Genomic DNA, 23,591 nt, shown 5'->3' with positions numbered 1-23,591 from the left:
GTGAGCACGCTTCTCAACAAGGTGCGCCCACCGATGGGCGAGGAGATCAACGAGGGCGATGTGGAGGAGGAGCATGAGACGTGGAACATGAGTCCAAGGGCGATAAAATCATCGCCGCGCGCCGTATGTACGAGTGACAGCGCGCGGGGGACGCGCCTTCGCGGAGAGCGAACGCACAGCTGAGAGCAAATGCGACTTCCATCACGCAAAAGGCCATGGTATGGGAGGGAGGGGGCGCGACGCTGTGGTGCGGCACCACATGCTTATCTTGCAACCAGGCGCAAGGGGAACTGGCGACGCAATCTCCCACGCGAAAGGAGCAAAGCAGGAAGGCAGCGCGGGAGGGAGGGAGGGAAGGGGCGGCTTCTACTCAGCCAACAAATGCACTTGCGGTTGTGCCGGCTGTCGGTGTTGTCGCGCGCACCGTATCTTGAAAGCAATCTCCACACGGCTCTGACCGTTGTATGCGCTGTGCTTACGCTGCTCAGTTTCCGTTGAAGCGATAGACCGCACGAACCTTCGCTTGCTGGGGCGGCCGTGTTTCCTCATGCCCACGTTTTGACAGTGGTTGTCTGCGGTCATCGATTGCTTGTGCGCATTGACACCACGCTTGTTAATTCAGTTAGTAAGTGAATGTGTCAAGTTTATGCAGCCGATAAAACTACTATCCCTACTCCTTATAGCTCTCTACTACAGTAGAACCTTGCTGATACGTTCCCGCTTAATACGATTTCCCGGCTCCTACGTTCGCAATCGCGAAAAATAAACATAACCCCATAGAGGAATGTGTTAATATGTTCCAGTTTTCCCGGAAAATACGATTATTCGGCAGCACCGTGCAGCATTGCAGCAAACTGCAGTCGTATAATACGTTCTGCAGCGAAAAATTATCATTCAGGTGTGCAAAAAGGGCACTCTCATGTGATTGTGAAGCGCTAAGTGGCAGACAGCGGCTGCGCGGCTTCTCTGCAGTGCTCAATCCCCCCCCTGCGCGACTTCTCTGCATTGCTCGTTCTCCCGAAGTGACGAAGCGAGGCAGCAGGGGCGAGCGAATTGACCTTTTCGCTGCCTCGCTTCAACGCGAACTACTAAGCGACAAAAACAGGCGGACGGCGCGCGCGCGCGGCGCTACGACTCGCCGAGATTATAGCATAGGTGGTGGCGGACGAGGCGCCTGAAGACGGTGGCGAGAAAGAAGGCTTGCGCCCACCGGCTACCTTCACCGAAGCCCTCGCTGGCCTGGAAGCCTTACAAAGCTTCTTTCTCACGAAAGACAACGAAAACGCGGACAAGGGTCTGCAATGTGCGCAAAAGGAGTTGTTCCTGTCCAAGGGTGTGATGCACCAGCAGAAAATACAGTCGAATCTCGATAATTCGAACTCGAACGGGCCCGCAAATTTGTTTGAATTAAAAGAAGGACTTATTTTTGACGTATTTGTGCACCATAGCGCTACGTATGAATGGTGCGAGTCCTGAAATATCGCGGCGCGCAAGCACATAGCGAGCGAGGGCCACGAAGCTGCCCACGCTGGCCAACACTCGCATCCCGATAGCGCCTCTTCCTCTTCATAACCACAATCTCTCTCTCTCTCTCGCATCCCGATAACGGCAGTGAACGAAACTTCAGGGAGCGGGCCCTGCCGCCACGGCGACGTGCGCGCGCAGAGACCGTCGAAGGTGAGGGCGGCAGGGAAGCACATTTGGCCTCGGCAACCCCGTCGCTTCAGTGGCTCCCCTCGCCCTCCCTCTCAACTCCCTCATAGCTCCCTCACATTCGACTGTCTCCGTGCGCACCCGCCGGCCACCGCTCCCGCCGGCCCGGCGCCAGCTTAGCCCGCTCCCCCGAAGTTTCGTTTTCTGCCGTTGAAGCGAGCGTTGGCTGGCGTGGGCAGTTTCGTTGGCCGGACTGGGCCTCCGCATTACGTCCCTCTGGGCCGCAGCTGCAGCGTTGGCTGAGATGTCGGCACGTACATGTGTGTTCCGGCGCCACGCTGAAATGGGGACCTTACCATTTGAGAGAGGAAATTTTCGCCGCGGTATTTTTTTCTGTCTTTTTTATTTCTCTGCGCGGTGTTGAGTGGTCTCTCCTAAGCTTTTGCTTTATGGCGGTGTCGGCGCATTGCCAATCGGAGGCGCTGCCACGTGATTTGGCGTGCTGCTGAGAGCATTGTTGGTGCGCGATTATGTTCGAATTAACCGTCGCAAATGCTTTCACGTTCGAATTACCGAGCGTTCTTGCCCATTGGAGTGCACATAACTTTGACAGGACTACAGCGTCAGTTCGTATTAACGAGATTCGACTTTTCTTGCAAACATAACTATGTTTTGCAAGAAATAAATGTTTTCTGCCCTTGCACCTCAATATGGGCTTGTCAGCTTCAATTTTTACTGGATTCGGATCGTACGTTTTCCCGGATCGTACATTTATTTTTCGCGTATTTTTTGAAAACGTATGAACGAGGTTCTACTGTAATTTGTTCTCGCAATTGATGCTTTGCCTTTCGGGCGAAACTGAGACAATTTTTTTTTATTGCTTTGTCTGCTTCATGTGAAGATCGTGGGTACTTGGACATTAACCTTTCAACGTTCGTAAATTTAAAGGGATGCAATACTCCCAGTCACACGCTTCGATTCTCGGATACGCGCGGCTGCTTGGCCTACATGTTTTGCATACGTGCAGGGCTTGAAAATCGTTGTTTTGGTCATAGTGCGGTACCGCTTATAGTGCAGATATTCACGACTCCGGTGACTTACATTATAAGCTATCTACACTGTACATGGAGTTCTATGGGAGACGGGAGTCAAAAAAGGCCGCGTTGCAGCCAGTTCTACACTATGAACAGTTACGTTATAAGTGGTGTAATATGTTTCTATGGGTGGCTCATCAGTGACCCGTCGTAAAATCATGCGTACGGGTTAGGTTGACGGTGGTTGAAGGAGCATTCGGTCCATGGTCGACCAGCCGGCAACCACCGCGAGCACGTGTGCTAAATTGGTCTGTGTGCTCGCATGTGGGTAGAAAGGTCTGAACTGTGCGAATCAGCATGCGTGAACACTGAATATTTGATGCAATCAGTGTGCCTTCTGGTGGCTAATCTGCTTACCACACGCGCTGCTTTTGTTATTCCTTCTGTTTGCGTAGCGTTAATCGTTTTGATCGGTATCGTCGATCTTGTAGAACTTAGCACCGATAGAGATGGTGTGCCGTGGAATGCTCCGCCCGTCATAGCACTGAGAATGGCTAGGTCATTCACCAAAGGTATCAATGTTTGGAAAATTGAATATTCGAGTATGCACACACCCTTAGAATAAACACTTCACTTTAAACAAAACAAAAAAAGTAAAAAAAAAGGAGCTGAGGTTTCGCAGTGTCACTGCCACATTAAAAACATGAGACAACATCAAAGCCAAAACATTATTGCACTTGAACAACCACAACAACAAAGAGCTGGCAATAGAATTATATTAAATATAATAATAGTAATAATAAGTAAGAAAAAAAAGGCTAGAGCTTTCTGTATGCAAATAACTTGACGCTATGTCACTCTCTCTTAGGAATGCTACTGAAGCCTCCAGAGCAGTTCTGTTACACCGATGGATTACTGCTTGAAGGTGATGACACACACACTTTGGCAAAGAGCGCTCACCAGCCTTACTGTGCCCGAGATGAGCTCCAGGGGCAGTGGGCAGCATGACTCCATGTCGACCTGCACCACGAATTGCTCCTCCGCTCGCACTACCTCCACGGGCTCAAACTGGCACCAAAGGGAAACAACAAAGGACGAGGAATGAGTGATGGTACACTTGCAGCATCCTTAATGTTTAATGAAATGCCTCATGCGTTGCATTAAGCGCTGCGTTACGCAATGCATAATGACTCACTTGCATGCCATTTGCCGACTTGCATTGTGCTTAATGCACACTGAAAGTATGCAGGTCACGAGTCTCAACCTTTGCAGTAGCAGCCATGCAAGCTGAGAACAAGCTTACGAGTTCACGCAGCTTACTCAAGCACAAGCCTCCTAAATGTCTGCCACCGTGTGCTTTGACATCAGCGTGATGCCATAGACTACACAGTCTCTCTTTACGTATTTCGGCTCGTTTCCCAAAGACTTCAAATGATGTGTCCTTGCTTACTTCAAAATGCAATGTAATCACTGTTCACTGACTAACAGCTAACAAGTGTTTAATGGATAGATGCTGTCAAAATCCATAGCACCACATGGAGATGGATATAGGAACTTTAAGCTTGCCCTGCTTGTTGGCAGTTTTAACACGAAAGTGTTTTATTCCGGGGTCCACCAAGACTTCACTGACGTATTTCCGTCACGGAAATACGTCATAGAACATAATACAAAGAAAGAAACCAGAAGAAAAAGTTCCACAAACATGCAAAATTTGGGAATCGAACCCACGACCTCTCGGTCCGCGACGATAGATCGCCGAGCGTTTAACCCATTGCGCCACAAACGCATTCGCAGAGAGCTACACAGACGCGCCTTATATATCTAACACTCCTCCGTGTACCCGCGCTCTTGCTCGGGGCGGTGCCGCCGCCTATGAGCAGAAAAGAGAAGTACTGCATTATGACACTAAAGCCCGGGATACATGGAGCGAACTTTCTCGACGAACTTCACGCGTCAAGTAACGACGCGGCGACACGACGCAGGATGTTTGCTGTGTTGCAATACATGCGGCGAACGCCGCCGCGCGTTGGCCGCCGTGTTGGCGGCGGTCCCGGCCGCCCGCTTCGAACTGAATTTGGCGTTGTCCTTGTAGAATTCACTTAGTTGGAAGCAAATGACTGCGTAAACGGCTTTCGCTTAGTCTCAGGCCGCTTCGACGACAGAGTATTATGGATAACCTTGAGTAGTTTTCGAGATCGCTTCTCGTTTCGAACGCGTCTAAGCCTAGCGAAAGAAATATCCGATGCCAACGCCATCTATCGGGGAAGTCGGGAGATAGGCATGACGACAGCATGTGGCCTCTGAGATCAGAAGATTTCTGTTGAAGGTTGTTGTAGAGAGCTTGCACTGCTTGTCTGTTTCCTCGCAGATCAGCGGATATGGGATGTACAAATACAACGCGATTCCTGAGAGATCATACTAGGAACTACTCAATCGGTGCAGAGACATGCAGACACGGCAACACCAACGCGATTGCAGACGACGCGAAAAGGCGCGCGCCGCGCGAAACACCAGCATGCATTGCGACCGGAACTAGTGCCTCCTGATTGGCTGTCGTCCACCGCTGCGCGCTAGACGCTTCCGGCGGCGGCGTTCGCCCGACGAAAATGTTTGGACAGGCAGATCGGCTGCGGACGGCAAATTTCTTGACGCCGGCCGTCGGACGTTCGCCGCCCGACGAAGTTCTTCGCTCGGACGCCGGTTATTCGCTCCATGTATTCCGGCCTTAACGCGCACCGACAGTGAACGCTTCGGTGGTCTCAGTACTACGACGCCTCGATGCCAGCATTCGAAGGGACGCTGGCATCAAGAAGCACTACCAACGCCACCTAGGTGGCGTTCACCGTACTCAGCACAGCGGAGCGTGGCCTCCGCAATTAGCTCTGAAAATGTTTCTGAAGTTGATCGCGGAGGCTGCAATTACGACGCGCTGTACGCGCTGATTTGACTCGGTGACGATTCAGTTACGTGCTTTGTCTTGCGCGTTGTATTAGTGTGTCAGTTACGTGCTTCGTCTTTCGCGTTGTGCTAGCGTGTGCAGCGTAGTGCAGCTTCCATATGCACGACGGTTGCTCATGGTCATCGACGTTGGTAGTCGTGATGGAGGAGACGTGCCACCAGGCGTCAGCGTGGGTGCATCAACGCCTAAGGGCGCTTTAGCCACAAAACACCAATAGACATTATATATCAATGTGCAATAAACATTACACTACTTCTGTGAAGACACGTTTCACTTTCGTGTTCTATACCGATTCCTATATAAGAGGGATCAACCACATTTTTTGCACCTTTTCTGTTCACATCAACAAGGACCCCATTTGTTATCTCAGACATGCAACTTACCTAATTAACTCAACCTGATATGATTTCATGTCCCCCTGATGAGCTGAGACAACCTCACCTCAGCCAAAGTAGGCTTAGCTGTCTATACTGAAAACGGCATGAGCTCGGCAACTGCTCTGTGCTTTTTATAACACCACCAGATGGTGCAAGGAAAATTTCTCGTCATCAGTGTGCAATGGCTTGATGCACTCCTTTCTAGTATTGTGCACTAAACTTGACACTCAAACTGCCCTCTGGGTGCATTCTACTCTCAAAAATATTTCACAGGACTTAGTTCCTGCAATAGCACTGCCGTTGAACCAAAGCCTTCTTTTACATTTATGTAAGATGTAATTACTTTTAACCATTTCTTCATTGTCAAATGCAAGTTAGAAAAGGTACAATATGTACAGTGTTCACGGATTGAAACGCGACAGGCAAATTTTGGGTAGAACACTCCTTCTGTGCAATTACTCGAGAGTACCATGCCATGTTGCTTCGAATCTGGTCACAAAAGGCGACGCGAACTCTGATCTAAGCGTACGAGTCGAGATTGCGCCGATGCCACACAAACTACCGATGGTAGAAACAAAAGCATGCACATCGCTTAGGCCTAAATTGCTGCGTTTCAATCCGTGACCACTGCACAATGAAGCACGCCTTCTATTTTTGCAAGCCTTTGCAATCTTTGAGCCACCTTTGAAGGACTGCGGCAAAGAGGAGCCAGCCCAAGGTGTCAGTAGTGCGAACCTGAAAATTAAGAGTTTAAGCGATATTCTGCAAACAGAGCTTCCTGTTTGTGTAGGTTGTGCACATGGGATGTCTTTTTATTCATTTAAGTTTACATGCACCAAATCTTCGATTTTATGATACTGTTTTGATATGTTCAAACATGTCAAACCTACCGTATTTATTCGAATCTAGGCCGATAGTTTTTTTCAAATAATCACATACGAAACTCTAGGGTCGGCTTAGATTCGAGGATTTAAAAAAACGCGCTAGTTTTTAACTGAAACTGATAAATATGGTGCATAGTTAGCGCCATCTAGAAAAGTCAGTATCTCAGCCGCTACTAGCCGTGCCAGTAGCCAACTGAAGTACACGAGTGACGTCGCCATTTTGCCCTGCGTCGTATCGGTAGTATCGGTATGGTGCAGCATCGGCGCGCGGTGTGGCGTTATCGTAATGGCACCAAATGGGCGATGCCACTATAGTGCCGCTTTCTAAACGAATACTGTATTTACTCGAATTTAACGTGCACTTTCAACACGACCCTAAATCTGCGTCGGCATCTCAAAATGGCCGCCTCGCACGCGCGTCGAGCCTAGCTACCGTAGCATGCGGAAGCTTCCTCCGTGTGCTGCAGTACACGTGCTTAGGCAATAGTCTACCGTCTGTATTCACGTTCTCAGCGTCTGCTCTATCAGCATGAAGTACGGAGTTCATCATGATGCCGCATTTAAAAGGAAAGTGATCACCTGTGCGGAAACGGACAGAAATCGGGCCGCATCACGGGCGTTCGGAGAATCCGAAACTTGCGAGCGGGACTGGCGCAAACAGGAGGAGGGGATTTTCGCCAGCAAAGCAATGCGGAACGGTTTCAATGGACCGAAGCAGGACGTAATCTGCGACGATCCACTCCGGCGATACGATCGCCTTGGCCCTATCTTGAACGCAATCTGCGACGGGTAAAGTCCGCCGCGCACCGTGTTTTCGCCGCGTTGAAGCGAGAGGCATGCTAGCACGAAGGCGCGCTTCGTCTCCAGCGTTCTGACAGTTCGTTTCCGCGGTCAACGAGCGAGATGTGTTCATGTTTGCTTGTGCGCGCGTGACACCGTGCTTGTTAATAGCGGTCTACTAATTTGCTATCGCATTCGATGCATCGCCTTTCGGGCGAAACTGCGACTTTTTTTTATTCATCGCAACTTCAGTGCATCGGGAGGAAATCTATTTTTCCAAATGACAGAAAGTTGTATTTCTGTTTGAAAGCATGAGGTGTGCGGTACTGGTAAAGGACTTTTTTTTTCCTCACAGAAAACGGGTGCGCGTTACAATCGAGGAAGCGTGAGAATCGAGTAAATACGGCAGTTGTGCTAGCCGTAGAGGCATCGTCAAACGTTCAAGCCGGGCGGAACTTCGGCATCGGTCTGTCGTTGGAGGGGGCCACGGGAGATGGTTCTTGCGTGCGCCGCAACGTGCGCTCCTTCCAGAAATGCAGCATCTCAAATGCGCTGGATGGTACTGAATATAGCGCACTGTTTGAAGATGTCAGCAGTAAGCAAGATAGCGACGAGGCTAGCAGCGATGGTGACATAGAATGAGCTCGGCGTGTTCAAATTTAATAAATGCTGTTTCATTTTGCGAATGCTGTCCTCGCTTTTTTCGTTCGGCCTACATTCGAGGTAAGTTTTTTTTTTTTCTGACTTTGAACTTTTGGGGGGTCGGCTTAGAATCGGAGTCGGCCTAGATTCGAGTAAATACGGTATATAACTGAATATTAAACTACGTGACTGCTGCTTTGACGGTAATTTCATATGAATGTGTTACGGCATTACTTTGACTGTTGGCTGCATTTTTGTTTCTCTGCCATGTGGTGCAGTAGAACCTCGTTCATACGTTGTTCAAAAAAGAATGCGGAAGAAACGTACTAACTGAGAAAACGTACGATCCGAAGCAACTCAAAAATCTGACAGGCTCAACTGTAGTTGACATCTATGTAAAGCTAAGCGTTGCGCGAATCATTGTGGCATGAGATGCTCCCACGTCTTGAACTGGTGTGGCTCCAGCGGCCCGAGACATGTTTTGTTGTTTTCTTATTGCGTAGTGTTTTAGGATGGCGACAGTAAACTGAAATGAAACTGGATGCTGCCTGAACGACACGCGACGCTCACATCGTGCTGCCTTGTGGGGTCTCACATGTGCTCTTGGGACAAAGGAACGACACATAGTAGTGCAAACAATCAAAAGGGCATTTATTGCACCTTTCATACACTAATACATACTAGCCGAATTACAACCAATAGAACATTCACACGGGCGCGCGACAAATCAAGGAAGTCCGACTAACCGCGACCCGATAGCGAGCGAATACGTTCGCCCCATGCTATGACACCATCGCCTAGTCGTTCACGTGTACGGTCACGCGAACGGTGGCGCGCTCGAACGATCCGTGTTCGTCCATACCGGTGTCCCGCTCTAAGCCTCGCGCGACGGTCGCGCGAAGCGGGCCGGTGCACGCGCGAAGCGTTCGTGCGTGTTGGTCGCCGATCCCCAGCCTAAAGAGAGAGCGCCTCCGACCTTTTTCCCCCAAGTGACCCCGCCGTTCGGCGGCCGTCAATATCCGGCTCGCAACCCTCGGCGGCTGGGAAAAGAGCCGGCAGTCACCAACGGCTACTGCGGCTCTCGTCAGCAGGGCGCGAGCGACGCTTGCTCGTGCCGACTTCTGCGTCGCCGTTTCCGGAGTCCTGGGCTGGAGTCGTGCCATCGAATCTGCAGACGTGGTGCTGTGACCAAGGGATGCCAGCGGTGAACCCCACAGTCAATATCGGCTCGCACGTTGCGGATAACGCGTGGACATTACTCGGCGGCGCCACTGTCGCATGTACTAACTTTTGTTCGCGACGCGCGCGTTGATAGGCCTTGTGACATGTTTCGCCGGCGTATGTGTAGTGATTTAAGGTTGGGGGGATGTGGGGATGCGCGATTCTCCCGCGTCCCATGATGTTGTTTTCCCCGCATGTCTCCTGTAGTCCGGCTTCTCTGCGTGGCTAAGCCCGGCGGTGGTTGCGGCGCGTTGCGAGAGATGGCGCTAGTGTCGCGATGCTGGCGCCACCGAACGGCGGGGTCACTTGGGGGAAAAAGGTCGGAGGCGCTCTCTCTTTGGCTGGGGATCGGCGACCAACACGCACGAACGCTTCGTGCGTGCGCCGGCCCGCTTCGCGCGACCGTCGCGCGAGGCTTAGAGCGGGACACCGGTATGGACGAACACGGATCGTTCGAGCGCGCCACCATTCGCGTGACCGTACACGTGAACGACTAGGCGATGGTGTCATAGCATGAGGCGAACGTATTCGCTCGCTATCGGGTCGCGGTGAGTCGGACTTCCTTGATTTGTCGCGCGCCCGTGTGAATGTTCTATTGGTTGTAATTCGGCTAGTATGTATTAGTGTATGAAAGGTGCAATAAATGCCCTTTTGATTGTTTGCACTACTATGTGTCGTTCCTTTGTCCCAAGAGCACATGTGAGACCCCACAGCCTGCACCAAGGAACTGTGGTGTGTTTTTGTTATCGCCTACTAAAAGCATGCAGTACGCTTCCAGTGGCACTACGCCTCCAGTGGCACTACACCCCACGCGCTGGAAAACAGATAGGTGAAGGTGCTTATTGCAATAGGGTTGGCAGCAACAGCTGTGAATGCTGCGTGCGACGACCTGGGAGGAGATTTGCTGGTACCAGAATAAGAAACTGAGTGCGCGCTGGCGTTTCCACATGAGATGGGCTCGTGAGTATTGTGGCGAAGCTGTTGCGGCGGGCAGCTACTGTTTTTGAACCCCCGCGCCTCGCACATTTTCTTGTTTAAATGGCATCTAGCGGCTGAAAAACGTTGGTGCCGAAAGATTGTGTTTTCCGGGAACGTATGAACCGGTAAATAATGAGCGTAACTGTATTGGGTCATTTTTTTTTGTTCTCTATCGTGAACTTTGGCACCAGGAAATCATACATAACAGGATCGTATCAGCAAAGTTCTACTGCATTTACTTATGCTGGGCCTCAAGTATGCTCAAGCTACAGTATTGTAGATTTTAGTGTGCACTCTTTCATGCCTTGCCATATGATAAAAATAAAGACAATTTTCAACTGCCTCAGACACACCTTGAGGTTGAGCAGCTTGGCAGAGAAGCTGAACGGCTCGATGCACTCCAGGTCGAGGAAGATCTCGCGGCAGCAGCTGCAGCAAAGCACACGACTGTCCACCTCCACTTCGGTCTTGTACTCTACCTGCGGCGACAAGGCATCCGTTCGTGACACTTGCTTGTCTGCTTAAGGCAGTGTGTGCAGATTTGGCTCTTCCAGCCTCCTGCTGACAGCCTTACTCTTCAGAGCATCTTTATGTGAAAGCAGTATGTCCCTCTGTGCCCAAATGTTATTCCATGAGCCAGGATAATGAGTACGCTAGCTCAGGACCCTCAAAACAATGGTCCACACTGTACAAGCACTTAAAAATTATAAACATTTCTCACAGCATCAGCAAGGACTGTAGAGGGCACAATCACTTTAAAAGGGCTACCCATACAGTTCATGCATTTTGATGTGAAGACATTGAACTGGATCAGGACATTATTGTATATCAAAATATAGATTTATCATATCATTGTGCATATCATTTGAAATCCACATACCCGAGTTCAATAAATGCAAAGCCCTATCAAGTGCAGTTTAAAAAAAAACTGTAATCCCTTCTGGGAGAAAATTTCTGCGCCAACAGTAATCGCCATCAATCTTGCATGCAACTCTGCGCAACCGACACTTTCCTCCCAGGGACAACGTGCATGTCTCAGCAAGTCATTGCATTCCCGACAGAAAAGTAGCTGGTGCAGATCACTACATAGAGGGAACGGACAAGACTGATGACAATTACTGCTGCTGGACAAATTTAAATCCTAAAATCTGCAAACTTTTTTTTTAGAGTACACTCGACCAAATTCAAAGGTTTTGCTTTGCTGCAGGGATCATTTGCATATATTAAAATTCACCAATGTTAGTGTCAATCTTTGCTGCTGCTGCAGGAACATTCTTATCCAAACACCTGAAACGACCTTAAAGCAGGCAGTACACTTTTTATGAAGGAGCTTACCTTATCCAAAGATTTAACTTTAACTCTCCAATTTCACTGACAAACATTTCCGAATTTCTGTCTTGCCATATTCCTTTTCACATTCCTTTTGTCAGATAAGAATTTGAGGGCCACACCAAGAGAGCATTTGCTATTATTCATGTCACTTTTTTTTTCTTTTCTGCGCAAACAAAAATAAGCCATTGTGTTTGTTCTATAATATCCGAGAAAACCCCGATGCTGGGGGGTGCGTCACCTCCGAAAAAACTCAACCCAACACTGAAAGGGTTAATCTTGTTGTGAGGCTACTACAGTCATCTCACCTTGACGAAAACCCTCAACGTGCCAACTTCTGAGTTCCTCAGCAGGACAGTCTGCTTTTTCTGTTGGGGCAAAAAGAACACGAGCGGATTAGGACATGGGGAAACAGCTAGAGCACAGACTCACATACCACGATGTTGCATTACAGTGGCTATCACGTTCCCAAACAGAAGTGCATTGACTATGAAAGCATGAAACCAACCATCACATACAGTCTATATTTACTTTCTCGTCCCATTTCACATAACTATCACATTTCCATTCTAATACGAGGGGCACATACTTTTGATCTTTGTGTTTGCCGTGATGCATGTGACATATTCTGGTGCTACTAAGAAAACCACTGACCTCCCCGTCAGCGTGTTCGGCGACAGCTCTAAATAGCTGTCAAGAGCCAGCATGACTGCAGTGTAGTGACTTCCTGGCATCCTCATCACCATCAGCCTATCTTATGTCTACAGCAGCACAAAAGGGGCTCTCTCCATAATCACCAATCACGCCTGTCTTGTGTCAGCCAGCTCCCCGCTACATATGTCCGCAAATTTCCTCATCTCATCACACCTCCGAATCCTTTGTCGTCCTGGATCGCACTACCCTTCCCTCAGCATCCACTCCATCACCAATAACAGACCACTGGTTCTCTCGTCCTACCTTACGATGGCCTCAAACCTGCAATGGCGTGCGACACCAAAATAGCTCCAATGTTTACGCAAAAACTTTGCGACTTTCTCATCATGCTGTGTTCATTTCGTGCCGCTGTTAATATGTCAGCATTTCTATTCCTAAACGCAATTCCCATGGCTGGCTAGCCACTCCCTGATCACCTCCCGATAACTCAGCAACTCGGAAGACTGATGCAAGATATTTCCAACAGCTGTTCTGTTATATGGGCTGTTGTTTGCGGTATACATCATGAAGTGCTAGGCGCCGATCAATACAATAGAAGATGGCAGGTGACTGAGCGATGGTTCATGGACAACTCATAAGTCCCAGTTGCAGTCTGCATGAAGCTAGCCTTCATGCTCACAGTAGTTTAATTCCCACATTATCAACATCATCATCATCACACGCACACGCAAAGAAAGCTTTTGCGTACACAACCTCAGTAATGCAAGAACCAAGCTTTTGGTACTAAAGACCTGACAAATGTGCAATGCAATTCTGTGCAATGCAGCGCAGAATTTAGTACTTTTTCTAAAAAATAATCAAGAGATCTAATAGGTTGATCCTTTAGTGATGTGACTGGCATAATAAAGCACAAGAGAAACAAACTTTTTTTATTAAATTAAGGTTTCTAGTGCAGTTATGACACAGCAGGGATTACATATTACACTAAAAGGTAGCTAATTCACACCTCATTAATTCGAAATTATCAATAATTCAAACAAATTGGCATAGTCTGGCCAAGTTCCATCATACACCTAAGATGTTCACGCTGGACATCAACGGCCGTGAAGATGTCGTGGCTGCCGATCGACTAAAACCTGCATACATTGCCGCTCTCATCTCTGCAGAGCTCCCATCTCCAGTCTGGATGCCCACATCCAAGCACGTTCACTGGGCGACTCCTATGGCTCACGCTCTACGGGGGGGAGCCCTGTAGCGCCTCAGCATGCGGCACCCATCAAGGAAGAAGAAGTTGGCATTCGACTGCGCGGCAGGTGCAGAGGGAGAATAAAAAAATCAGTTCGAAAACTCAACGCTGTCAGGGCTGGATCTTTCTCATGTTAGCTCCGACAGGCTCGTTCTCCGACGCACTGTCAAAAGCTACAGCCACTTCAGTAGGCAGCATCGCTGGGTAAATATTGTCGGCATTCGGACAACTCCTACGCGACATTGTAGGCACATCGCTGGCATTGTCTATGCGGCTCTGGATGCAGCTCTATGCAACTCTGGACAAACACACGAAAGATTCAAATACGCCTGAAACAACCTGAACACGCGCATGCAAAAATCAAAATGATGACTGGAAGCTGGAAGCACTGGGACTTCTCGCACGGGTAAGTGATGATGACGATAAGCAAGTGGTGCTTTTTGTAATGGGTATACCTTGGGCACCGCAACGCAACAGTAAAACATTGTGGCCCCCCTTTTATTGTTTCAGTTTCTTGGTTTTAATATTTTCTTTAATAAAAGCTCAATCACCTATAGCAGCAAACTATAGCGTGACCTCCAACACGGAGGCACCTATATCACGGAGGCCCCGCTGGCAGCGTCCACTGCTGCAATTCTACTGATGCCGCTGCGCTGCCTACATGGCAAGCCTTAAGAACTCACACCTGTACTAATGGTCATTCCACTGTTAATGCAAGATTACATTTTTTTCAGAATGCTGCCGCACACGGTTTGTTGTAGTGGGCAAAAAAAAAGCAAGTGCAGATTGTGCCAACACGCATGGTTTTATGCACATGTAAATCGCACCATTGCACAAATGCACCGGCAAAAATTTTGTTTAAAAAACGTGACCTATGCACCAGAAAATCTGGTAAGAACTTAAAATTGCAATTTCACACCACTACCTATCCAGTCACAGTAAATGATGTAGGGACCAAACTAAGCAAACAAGCAAAAAAAAAATAAAGTAACACGAGACCTAACTTGGTTCACGTCATTTGCTTACAACAGTAACGTTTGTGTGTCAAAATTTATGGACTGCGGGATCAGAGAAAGCATTGAACTTCTGAGCAGTTTGCGACCATAGCCAGTGAAGCAGTATTAGAAGACCATGTTGTTCACATATGCTAGTACAGGTTGGAAATCTGTATACAAGATTGCATGCTCAAAGTGCTAAAGTGCTGAGCTTTTTATCGAATTCTGCAGTCCGTAATATCTTTATATCGGTTGTCCAAGCAAAAGTACATCAACTTAGCCTCATGTTTCCTGGCTTCTGTATATCTGTTGGCCTAGTTAGGCTAGACCTTCCTCAAACACATGAATAGAGGAGATAAAAAACGCAGGAAACGGTTGTAGTTCTGATTATAACCATCCCTGCTTTATCAACAGGAGACTGCAATTGGGCCAGCCCACTGGCTCCAGATAAAGATGTGCTTCAATGCAACAGCCTGTTATCTCAACGTCTCCGCAAGTTTGCCCCCAGCACCAATGCGTTGCACTTCCCCGGGGCGAGTAACAGACTGTGCAACTCACCCGACCTCCGGCAGGAATGTCGTCAATGTGAAATCCTCGAATCTTGCTGGCTGGCTGCTTGGGCACCACGGGCGTTGGCTCACACGTGAAGTGGGCTGCGGCACAGAAAGGATTTTTTTTTTTTTTTGATGGCAACAACAGCGACTCGAGGGCTTAAGAGTAGTAGCCAACACACATGTGTGACACCACAGGATGGGTAAAAAGTCCTTTTCCAACCCTCCTTATTTTATTTTTTCGAGAACAACAAAGGGACGCAACAAAAATTTTGTCTGTACAAATACCTAGAAAAATTTCACTCTCGAACCTCTGTACCAGATTTTATGAGTTTTGGTTTCCTCTGCACTTTCGAGCATACAATATTCAGACCATTACTTCAGGCACACCAATTCAGTATTGTCTGCTGCACAAGCTGTAGATTATCAGTTGTAATGCTACGGGAGGCTCATGGCTTACTCCTTACTCTTCCACACCACAAATATTGCAAGGTCCCAGCAAGCAAGACTATCGTGAACCTAAGCAATTAACGTGCAATTTATGTAGTTTTTGAAATGCCGCAGATGCTATTCTGAGAAACTTGATACTATATTAAAGGGGAAATGACATGAACTTCTGACTATTCTCAGTCTAGCATTGTAACTCAGAGTAGAAGGCCTAATATGGTTATAAACTAGGAGTGTACAATGTACAGGCATTTCGAATTCGATTCGTATTCAAGATTTTGATGTTCAGAGTTGTCGAATATTTCTTCAGTTTGATTGTTGCAGTCCACAGGGAGAAAAATCAATACAAGTGGAGACACTTGCATTGATTTTTGTATTGAAATCACGAGAACGGCAGTTGCTGTATAAACAAACTGATTCATTAGCGAACGCTTGGAACCCGCCGTGGTGGCTCAGTGGCTAGGGTGTTGCACTGCTGAGCACGAGGTTGTGGGATCGAATCCCAGCTGCAGCGGCCACATTTTGATGGGGGCAAAAATAAAATAACGCCCGCGTGCTTGCGTTCTAGTGCACGATAAAGAACCCCTGGTGGTCAAAATTCATCCGGAGCCCTCCACTATGGCGTGCCTCATAATCAGAACTCGTTTTGGCACGTAAAACACCAGAAAGAAGAAGAAGGAGAAGCGAAAGCTTGGAAATCATTTGTGCACATTAGTTTCCAGTCATTAAATAAACATGCCTGACCTTATGCTGCCTACGAATTTGTGGTCATGATTTTAGCAAAGGAATTATTTGGCCAATTTAACAAATTTTAATACCTTTCAAGCAATGTGCGTTGCTGAATATGGCTGCTAGCTCTTTCAACGGATGCTACACTCTGCTGTGTGTATCTGGTGACGTGCTGTTCCTTTGCTTCATTACTGCCATTGTCACGATGCGCCGGATGGATCACTTTTCCTTTATTTATCATTTACAAGCGTCTCAGTCGAAATGACTTTCAATTGTTAACAACATTAATGGCATCAAATATTGTAAATGAGCGTTTTGTTGCCTAGCAGAGTCCATGCAACAATTATATTTCCCCTTGTTTAGGTATTACAAAAACTCAATATTCGATTCAATATTTGACACCCATTATTTTCAAATATTCGTATTCGATACGATTAGAAAACTTCACTATTCACACGTCTCCATCATAAACACAATAACTGGGCTCTCAGCACACATTTTAACTCAAAATTTCAATTTGAAATTGGTGCCTCCATGTTCTTCCGACTGACAGTGACTGCCATTTTTTCCATAGGCTGTGTGACATCAGGAAGTGACGGGTCACCACTGCGTCGTCTGCTCAAAAACAGTCTGAAACCACATTGGACATTTCGCTGCACGCTCTGGCACCCAAGAGCACAGCAAGAACGTCGCTGTTCTATTTTGACCACAATTCATTTCCTCAAGCAGTAAAAAGCAGCAGCAAACTGCAGAGACGCACCTTAAAAATGAAACGATGCATGGCAGCCTTGATGGATTTCCAGCTCCTGGAGCCAATCGCTTCCGGTGTTTACAATACACAAAAGCACAGCCTTTAAGATCAGCTTCCTTTACTCTGAGTGAACCGTTTCTGGGCATGCAATTTAATTTCGACACCACTCAGTGTTGCCAGACAGCTGTAGGTTAAACTGTGATATAATAAATTTCAAGAATACAAATTTTCTACTGCTCCCAATGCGCTCAAATTTTGCCAGCTTCCTGTGGGATGTGTAAGGCTTAACCTGCGATGCATAATTCAAGCTTGAAAGCTTTGTCTCATGGCCCCTTTAAATGCAAAACTTCACAGCACTGGACATCACACCCGATGTCTGACACAGCACAACGACGTGGGCCAACCGTCACGCTCGGGTTGTGCCTAGCCAGGCTGCTACTCACTGGTGGTGTAGTACTTGGGGTCCAGGTCTTCAACCAGTCCAATGCTGAGGCAGACATCAGTGAGTGGTGCAATCTCCTCGCTCACGATCGTGATCGCCAGTTGGTAGAACTCGTGCAGCAGCACAGGTGGCTTGTGGTCCAACACCAGTGACACCTGGGGGCGCCTCGGGTGAATCCTGTCACCAAACCAGAATGTTCCGTCTCAAACGTTGTTGCCGTTTTGGTAGTTGTAAAAGTGTGTCATCGTGTTTGCTGCTAGCCCTCGTACTGCTGAAGGTCGGTCGTGCAAGGTGAGCACTGAAGAGTTGGCCGTCAAGCTTGGGCTTCTAAGTTCAAAGGTGGCATAGCGAGAACCTTGTCCACAAGCGAAACATAGTGTTAAGGGAAACACATTGTGATATGCTGCGTTGTCGCAAAATTTTATAGCAAACAAGCCAAAGAAGCAGTGCAGTTTATATCCATCTCCCTTACTTACACAACATTTCATCACGCTCGTGTGGGTTTGTCACTTGAATGACTGGGCATAGCACAGCGGCCAGACTATGTGCAAGGAACTCTCGCTTGCTCTGGGCAAGTGGTCGATGCAGCTAGGGCTGGAATGTTCCATAGGCAACTAGGTGACGGCGACATAATGCCAGGAGTCTACGAGTACAGAGAACCGGCAGTGAAGCTCGAGTACTGAGTGATGCAAATCACTTAGCATTAGAAAATAATGCGGCAATAATAACACATATCTCTAATGTTTTACGATACAACCTCCAAGTTTTTCTGCTGTTATGATTAAAATGTACCAAACCTAACAGAACTGTACAAAATAATTTCTTACGTGAGTTCTTAGTTACATAGCCAATGTCTGCTGTATTTATAGAAATGTGTTTAGCTGTACCAGTGTATAGATGTGCTGCAGTAAAACCTCATAATTTGGATCTCCCGGGAATTAAAAAATGTCTAAATTAACCGAATGTCCAATTTTCAAAAGTTTGGAGAAAACAAACAAATGCTTACTACGTCAACACATTTTTATTTACTGAATGAATCAGCAAACTTTGTTTTTATTTTGCACAAGAGCAGTGTGGAAGCTGCAATTTTCGTCATCTCATGACTGATTAACGCTCTCAACGGCAAAGGCCTCACAACTTCGCTAGCAGTGCGGCCATGTCTTGCGTTATCTGAGACACGCTTATCTGAGACGTACATCCCGATTATTTTTTCGTCAGTGAACTGGTCGCCAAGAGATTGTCCGTCCATGAGCGTGTATTGTTTCCCAGGAGGTATACCTATGTGTCATCACTTCATGGTCTAGAAGGTTGTCATGTGGGAGTAGCCGATTCTCTTCATCCTCGACAGCTTTGCGCTGTCGATTATATGACTTTCCGAATTAATTAGGGTCGAATTGAGGACATTTTTACCGTACTAGGAATGTTTGCATAGTGTAGTGCCATCTTGTATCTACATTTACACGCACCTTTATTTTCATGTCAATTTTTATCACGATAACCTAAATTTACTTGTGTAAGAGGTGCTGTAACTTAAAAATGAGTAATAAGTGTTACAGTTGAACTTCGATATAATGAAGTAAATCTAAAATATTTATCACTTATATCAGCATGTAATGAACACATGCTTATAATGAACATTGGATACAACAAAGACAATTTCGTGTTACAATAATGTGTTTGTGTTAGGATATGATTGTGTTTTGTCATTGAGGCTTGACGGTACACTCATTTTATCATGAACAAGCTGTTTCAAACTTTGCAATATGCCCATTCCATTTGCCTTTTTGACGTCCCAAAATGCTTTGCAGCATGCACAAGCAAAGGCAAACGTCAGGCACCCTTAGGACTGATACTTTTCTTGAGATACACCTTTTCAAGGACAAGTTAACCCTTGTTGAACTTGTTCTATCACACTCAGTTCATCCACCAAGCCCCTTGCATAGTACCTGGGCAAGAACAGTGTCTTGCAGTGCAATGGCTTGCATGTGCATCCTCCTGTGACTGTCGGACTCATATCGTACACCCCAAAAATCCTCAAACCTGTTGAGAGAATCATCTCAGACAACATCACCGCCAACATAGAACCACCCACATGGCAGGCTCTCAAGTAACATGCCTGTACAGTAGACTTCGGTTACATAGTCTCCAGTTCATTTGATTTTTCGATTAATTCAATCCCTGCCAAAGGTCCTACCCAGTGCCCATACTTTTCTATGGGCCCAAACGTCAGTTATTTCGATCTCAAGATTGGCCTTGACAGATTAACTTTAACTTGACCAGTCAGCTTCGCCGCAAAACAGTGTTCTGCGGTGAAGCATACCAAGAATGGGAAGGGGCCATTGTCACGGGACATAGTATGCATTCCTTAATTATACATGCGTGTACACGCCACCTCCGGTCACAGTACGAGCACCTAGATGCTAAATAAGCATACTGGCAGCCATTCAGAGCTGTTTCTTATGTTTCTGTGGCGATTTGAACCCTTATTTCACCCACCATACATGTCTCATATATGGGACGGTTAACGAGGCCTAGTGCGTGTTCCATAATAACACGCACACACGCAGGCCTTATATCAAGAAGCGGAGAAATACTATCTGTGTTTTGGGGAAGCTAGCAAAAAGGTGGCAAGATGAAAAAGTGCAAAAGTTGAGGCATCGTTTAGGGCCAACAAAAGAGCGGGGTCTGCCTAAACCTTTTAAGGCCTGCCAGCAAACTTATTAGGTGTCTCGGTGCTTGTGCTGTGACTGGAGACAGAGCATGTGCGTGTGTAAATTAAGGAACAAGTGCTATATCCTGATACAATGGTACCTCTTCCCCGCAAGGTATGCTTCACTGCATAACACGGCTGTATTAAGGCAAAGACAACTTCGATGGCAAATACTGCCAAGTGAATCAACGACGTGTTTCTGTGTTTTTTCTGCCTTTTGTTTAATTCGAGCAGTTTCAATGGTCTTGTCATTATCAAATTAACAGACGGCGACTATCGTCCTGCAATGCATTTCCACCAAGGCACACTCAGTGTTCCTTGGCGTAGGCGGCCTATGAGACAATACAGCTCTGTTTGCTTGATAGCCTGCCATGTCGACAGTCATGTTGTTGCACAAGCGGTATCGACATCACAACCTCAGAAAAAATGCTGGCAAGCCTCCTTGTTGAGGCTTGCCAGCATGTTGAAGCTTGTTAACCTATCCAAAATATTTCACTAAAATAGTTTTTCTATCAACCAGTTTCGGTTTTGTTTCCCAGGAGATGTACCTATGTGTCATGACTTCATGATCTAGAAAGTGGTCAAGCAGGAGCAAATGACCTAACGGTTTCACACTCACTCCGGGTCACTTGGTCACCTACTCGATTCGATTCAGTCATATTCGAGTATTTGCACACCCCCTACTTTAAAATAAAGCCAGTGCACACACTTTGGGTTTTGAATAGATAACCTGTCACTTCTTACTCCCCCCCTCCCACCCCTGATTGCAATAAGCCCTCATTGTGCCCCACCTGGCGGTGGCCATCTGTGGCAGCTGGTGGAAGGCCACCTCCTCGCCATGGCCAAAGGGCTTGCGTGGGATTGGGTCCCACGCCAGGCCCGGCCTTGCACCGCTGCTGCCAGAGCTGCTCGGGGGCGACTCCCAGTTCCAGGCTAGCGTCAGACCGGTGGACGATTCGGACGACGCAGGAGAACCCAGCCGCAGGTGCACCGAGCTCACCTGCCAACACATGCACACACTGTTGGAACAAGCAATCGCAACAGTACTCGCCGCAGTGGTGCAATGGCTATGGCATCATGCTGAGCACAAGGCAACAGGTTCGATTACGAATATTGGTGGCTGCATTATGATGAGGGCACAATGAAAGACTCATCTTAGATGTACGCTGCAGCTTACATAACAAGGAATCATGTTTTTCTTATGTCTGTCTTCTTAGAACTATGCAGCGCAACTTCGAATGCACGATCAAGAACCAATTAGCATACACACAACCATTTACTGTGAACTGAGACATAGGAAATGCTTCTTGAGAGAAAGAACCGTCATCTACTGCAATAGATAAGGGTTCTGTGCATGAAGCTGCACAGAAAACCCACACAATATTTTCAGAAAGAAACCTTCGTAGCTGACAATAAAAAAATAGTCCTGGTCAGGGGATTGAACTCAGGACCTACACCTTTTCAGAGCTGTCACTCTACCATTACAGCTACAGTCTACGCTCGTTACAATGGATCCGGGAACAACAGACTTCCGGTTACAACGGACCATATCCCTAGGTTTGTTTGGTCACCACGCATTTTAAATGGCATCCACTCCGCTCACAACGGACCCTGCTATAGCGGACTATCGGCTAGAACGGACTAAATTTAGGGCGAAAATTGTTTGGACTGAGCTTATATGGCAGAGTTACGCGGGGCCGACACCCAATATGCGTTTTTTTTTTCTACTTAGCCAGGAAACAATAGTATGTCTGGCAACGTTGTCGGCATCTAACGGGTCGCTGGCGCGGCCGAGCCAATCCAGTGAAGTGGCTCGCTGCGTCCATTTTCTTCTTTGTGTTCGTGCGGCGGCTGCGCTTGTGTGGAATGGCTGGACGCAAGAGGAAGCAGATTTCACTGTCAGAAAAACTAAGTATAATTAACGGTGTAGCTAATGGCGAAAAACAGGCGGACATCGCCAGAAGAATGGGCCTGTCTAAGCAGACAGTTAACTCTATCTTGAAAAACAAGGACGTCGCCGAAAAATGCGACTCCGGCGAGATCCAGGAAAAGCGTTTTCGAATGCGCAAAGCGGCGCACCCGGACGTCGAGTCTGCTCTCCTCATGTGGCTACGGGACGCGCGTGCTCGTGGGATTCCAGTGAACGGACTTTTGCTCAGGAGCAGAGCTGAGCAACTCGCTGTGATTTTGGGACATGGCGACGTCACCTTCAGCGAGGGCTGGCTTAGCCGGTTTAAGGCACGGCATGGTGTTGTGTTCAGTGCCATGTGTGGAGAGCGCGATAGCGTCAATGAGAGCGTTGTCTCGGACTGGCAGACAAATCGGCTGCCTGCACTTCTCGCGAAATATGAAGACCGAAACATCTTTAATGCGGACGAGAGTGGACTTGTGTACAAAGCCAGGCCGAGCAAGACATACACTTTCTCCGGCGAAAAGTGTCACGGTGGGAAGTGCTCCAAAGAGCGCTTATCTGTCCTTTTTTGCTGCAATATGGACGGCTCAGAAAAGGTGAGACTTCTGCTGATTGGAAAGTCAAAACGACCTCGTGCCTTGCGTCACATGCAAAGTCTCTCGATCGACTGGGAGGCTAACAAAAAAGCATGGATGACGAAGGATTTGTTTAACGCTTGGCTGCTCAAGTTTGATAGGGGGATGGCAAAACAGAAAAGGAAAGTACTTCTCTTCCTTGATAACTGTTCATCACACATGCAACCCCCGTCACTTGAGGCAACGGAACTGGCGTACTTTCCGCCTAATGCGACGTCGGCACTGCAACCAATCGACCAAGGTGTGGTCCATTCCGTTAAGGTTGCGTACCGGACCCGCCTTACAGAGCGCCTGCTTTTTGACATGCAGAGGAAGCGGGAAACCAAAATTGACGTGAAGTTTCCTGTGGAAGTTCTTCCAGCAGTTTGGGCACAGCTAAAAAGCGATGTCATTCGCAACTGCTTCAGGCAGGCAGGCTTTTGCCGAACGAATGACGCACCCAGCACTGCACCACAAGATCCATGTGTGCCAAGTGTGTGGCCCCAAATTCAAGAAGCTTTCGGGGCCGAAGACTTCGCCGACTTCGTCAGTTTTGATGATGGCATCGTCGACAGCGAACAACTGACGGACGACGAGATCGCAGCACTTGTAAAGAACTCTTCTGAACCGCTATTAGAAGACGACAGTAGCGAAGAGACTGAAGCACCTGTTAAGCTTTCTTC

At 47.6% G+C, this 23,591-nt stretch overlaps 1 protein-coding gene across 1 annotated transcript in view; it reads right to left on the bottom strand.

Moving 5' to 3' along the window:
* LOC119444441 (trafficking protein particle complex subunit 11-like) overlaps positions 1–23,591 on the bottom strand; it is a 141,415-nt gene that overhangs the window by 22,547 nt on the left and 95,277 nt on the right. The window contains exons 17-22 of the mRNA XM_049664594.1: positions 21,174–21,382; positions 17,674–17,849; positions 15,311–15,405; positions 12,166–12,225; positions 10,882–11,007; positions 3,648–3,755 (exon numbers count right to left, since the gene is read on the bottom strand). Of these exons, the coding sequence (XP_049520551.1) occupies positions 3,648–3,755; positions 10,882–11,007; positions 12,166–12,225; positions 15,311–15,405; positions 17,674–17,849; positions 21,174–21,382 (774 nt within the window). The remainder of the gene's footprint in view (positions 1–3,647; positions 3,756–10,881; positions 11,008–12,165; positions 12,226–15,310; positions 15,406–17,673; positions 17,850–21,173; positions 21,383–23,591) is intronic.

This window comes from Dermacentor silvarum, chromosome 3 (genome assembly GCF_013339745.2).
Source record: "Dermacentor silvarum isolate Dsil-2018 chromosome 3, BIME_Dsil_1.4, whole genome shotgun sequence".
NCBI classification, from domain to species: domain Eukaryota; kingdom Metazoa; phylum Arthropoda; class Arachnida; order Ixodida; family Ixodidae; genus Dermacentor; species Dermacentor silvarum.
Note: the sequence above shows the minus strand (reverse complement) of the source record. Positions and strands in the feature narration are given on the sequence as shown.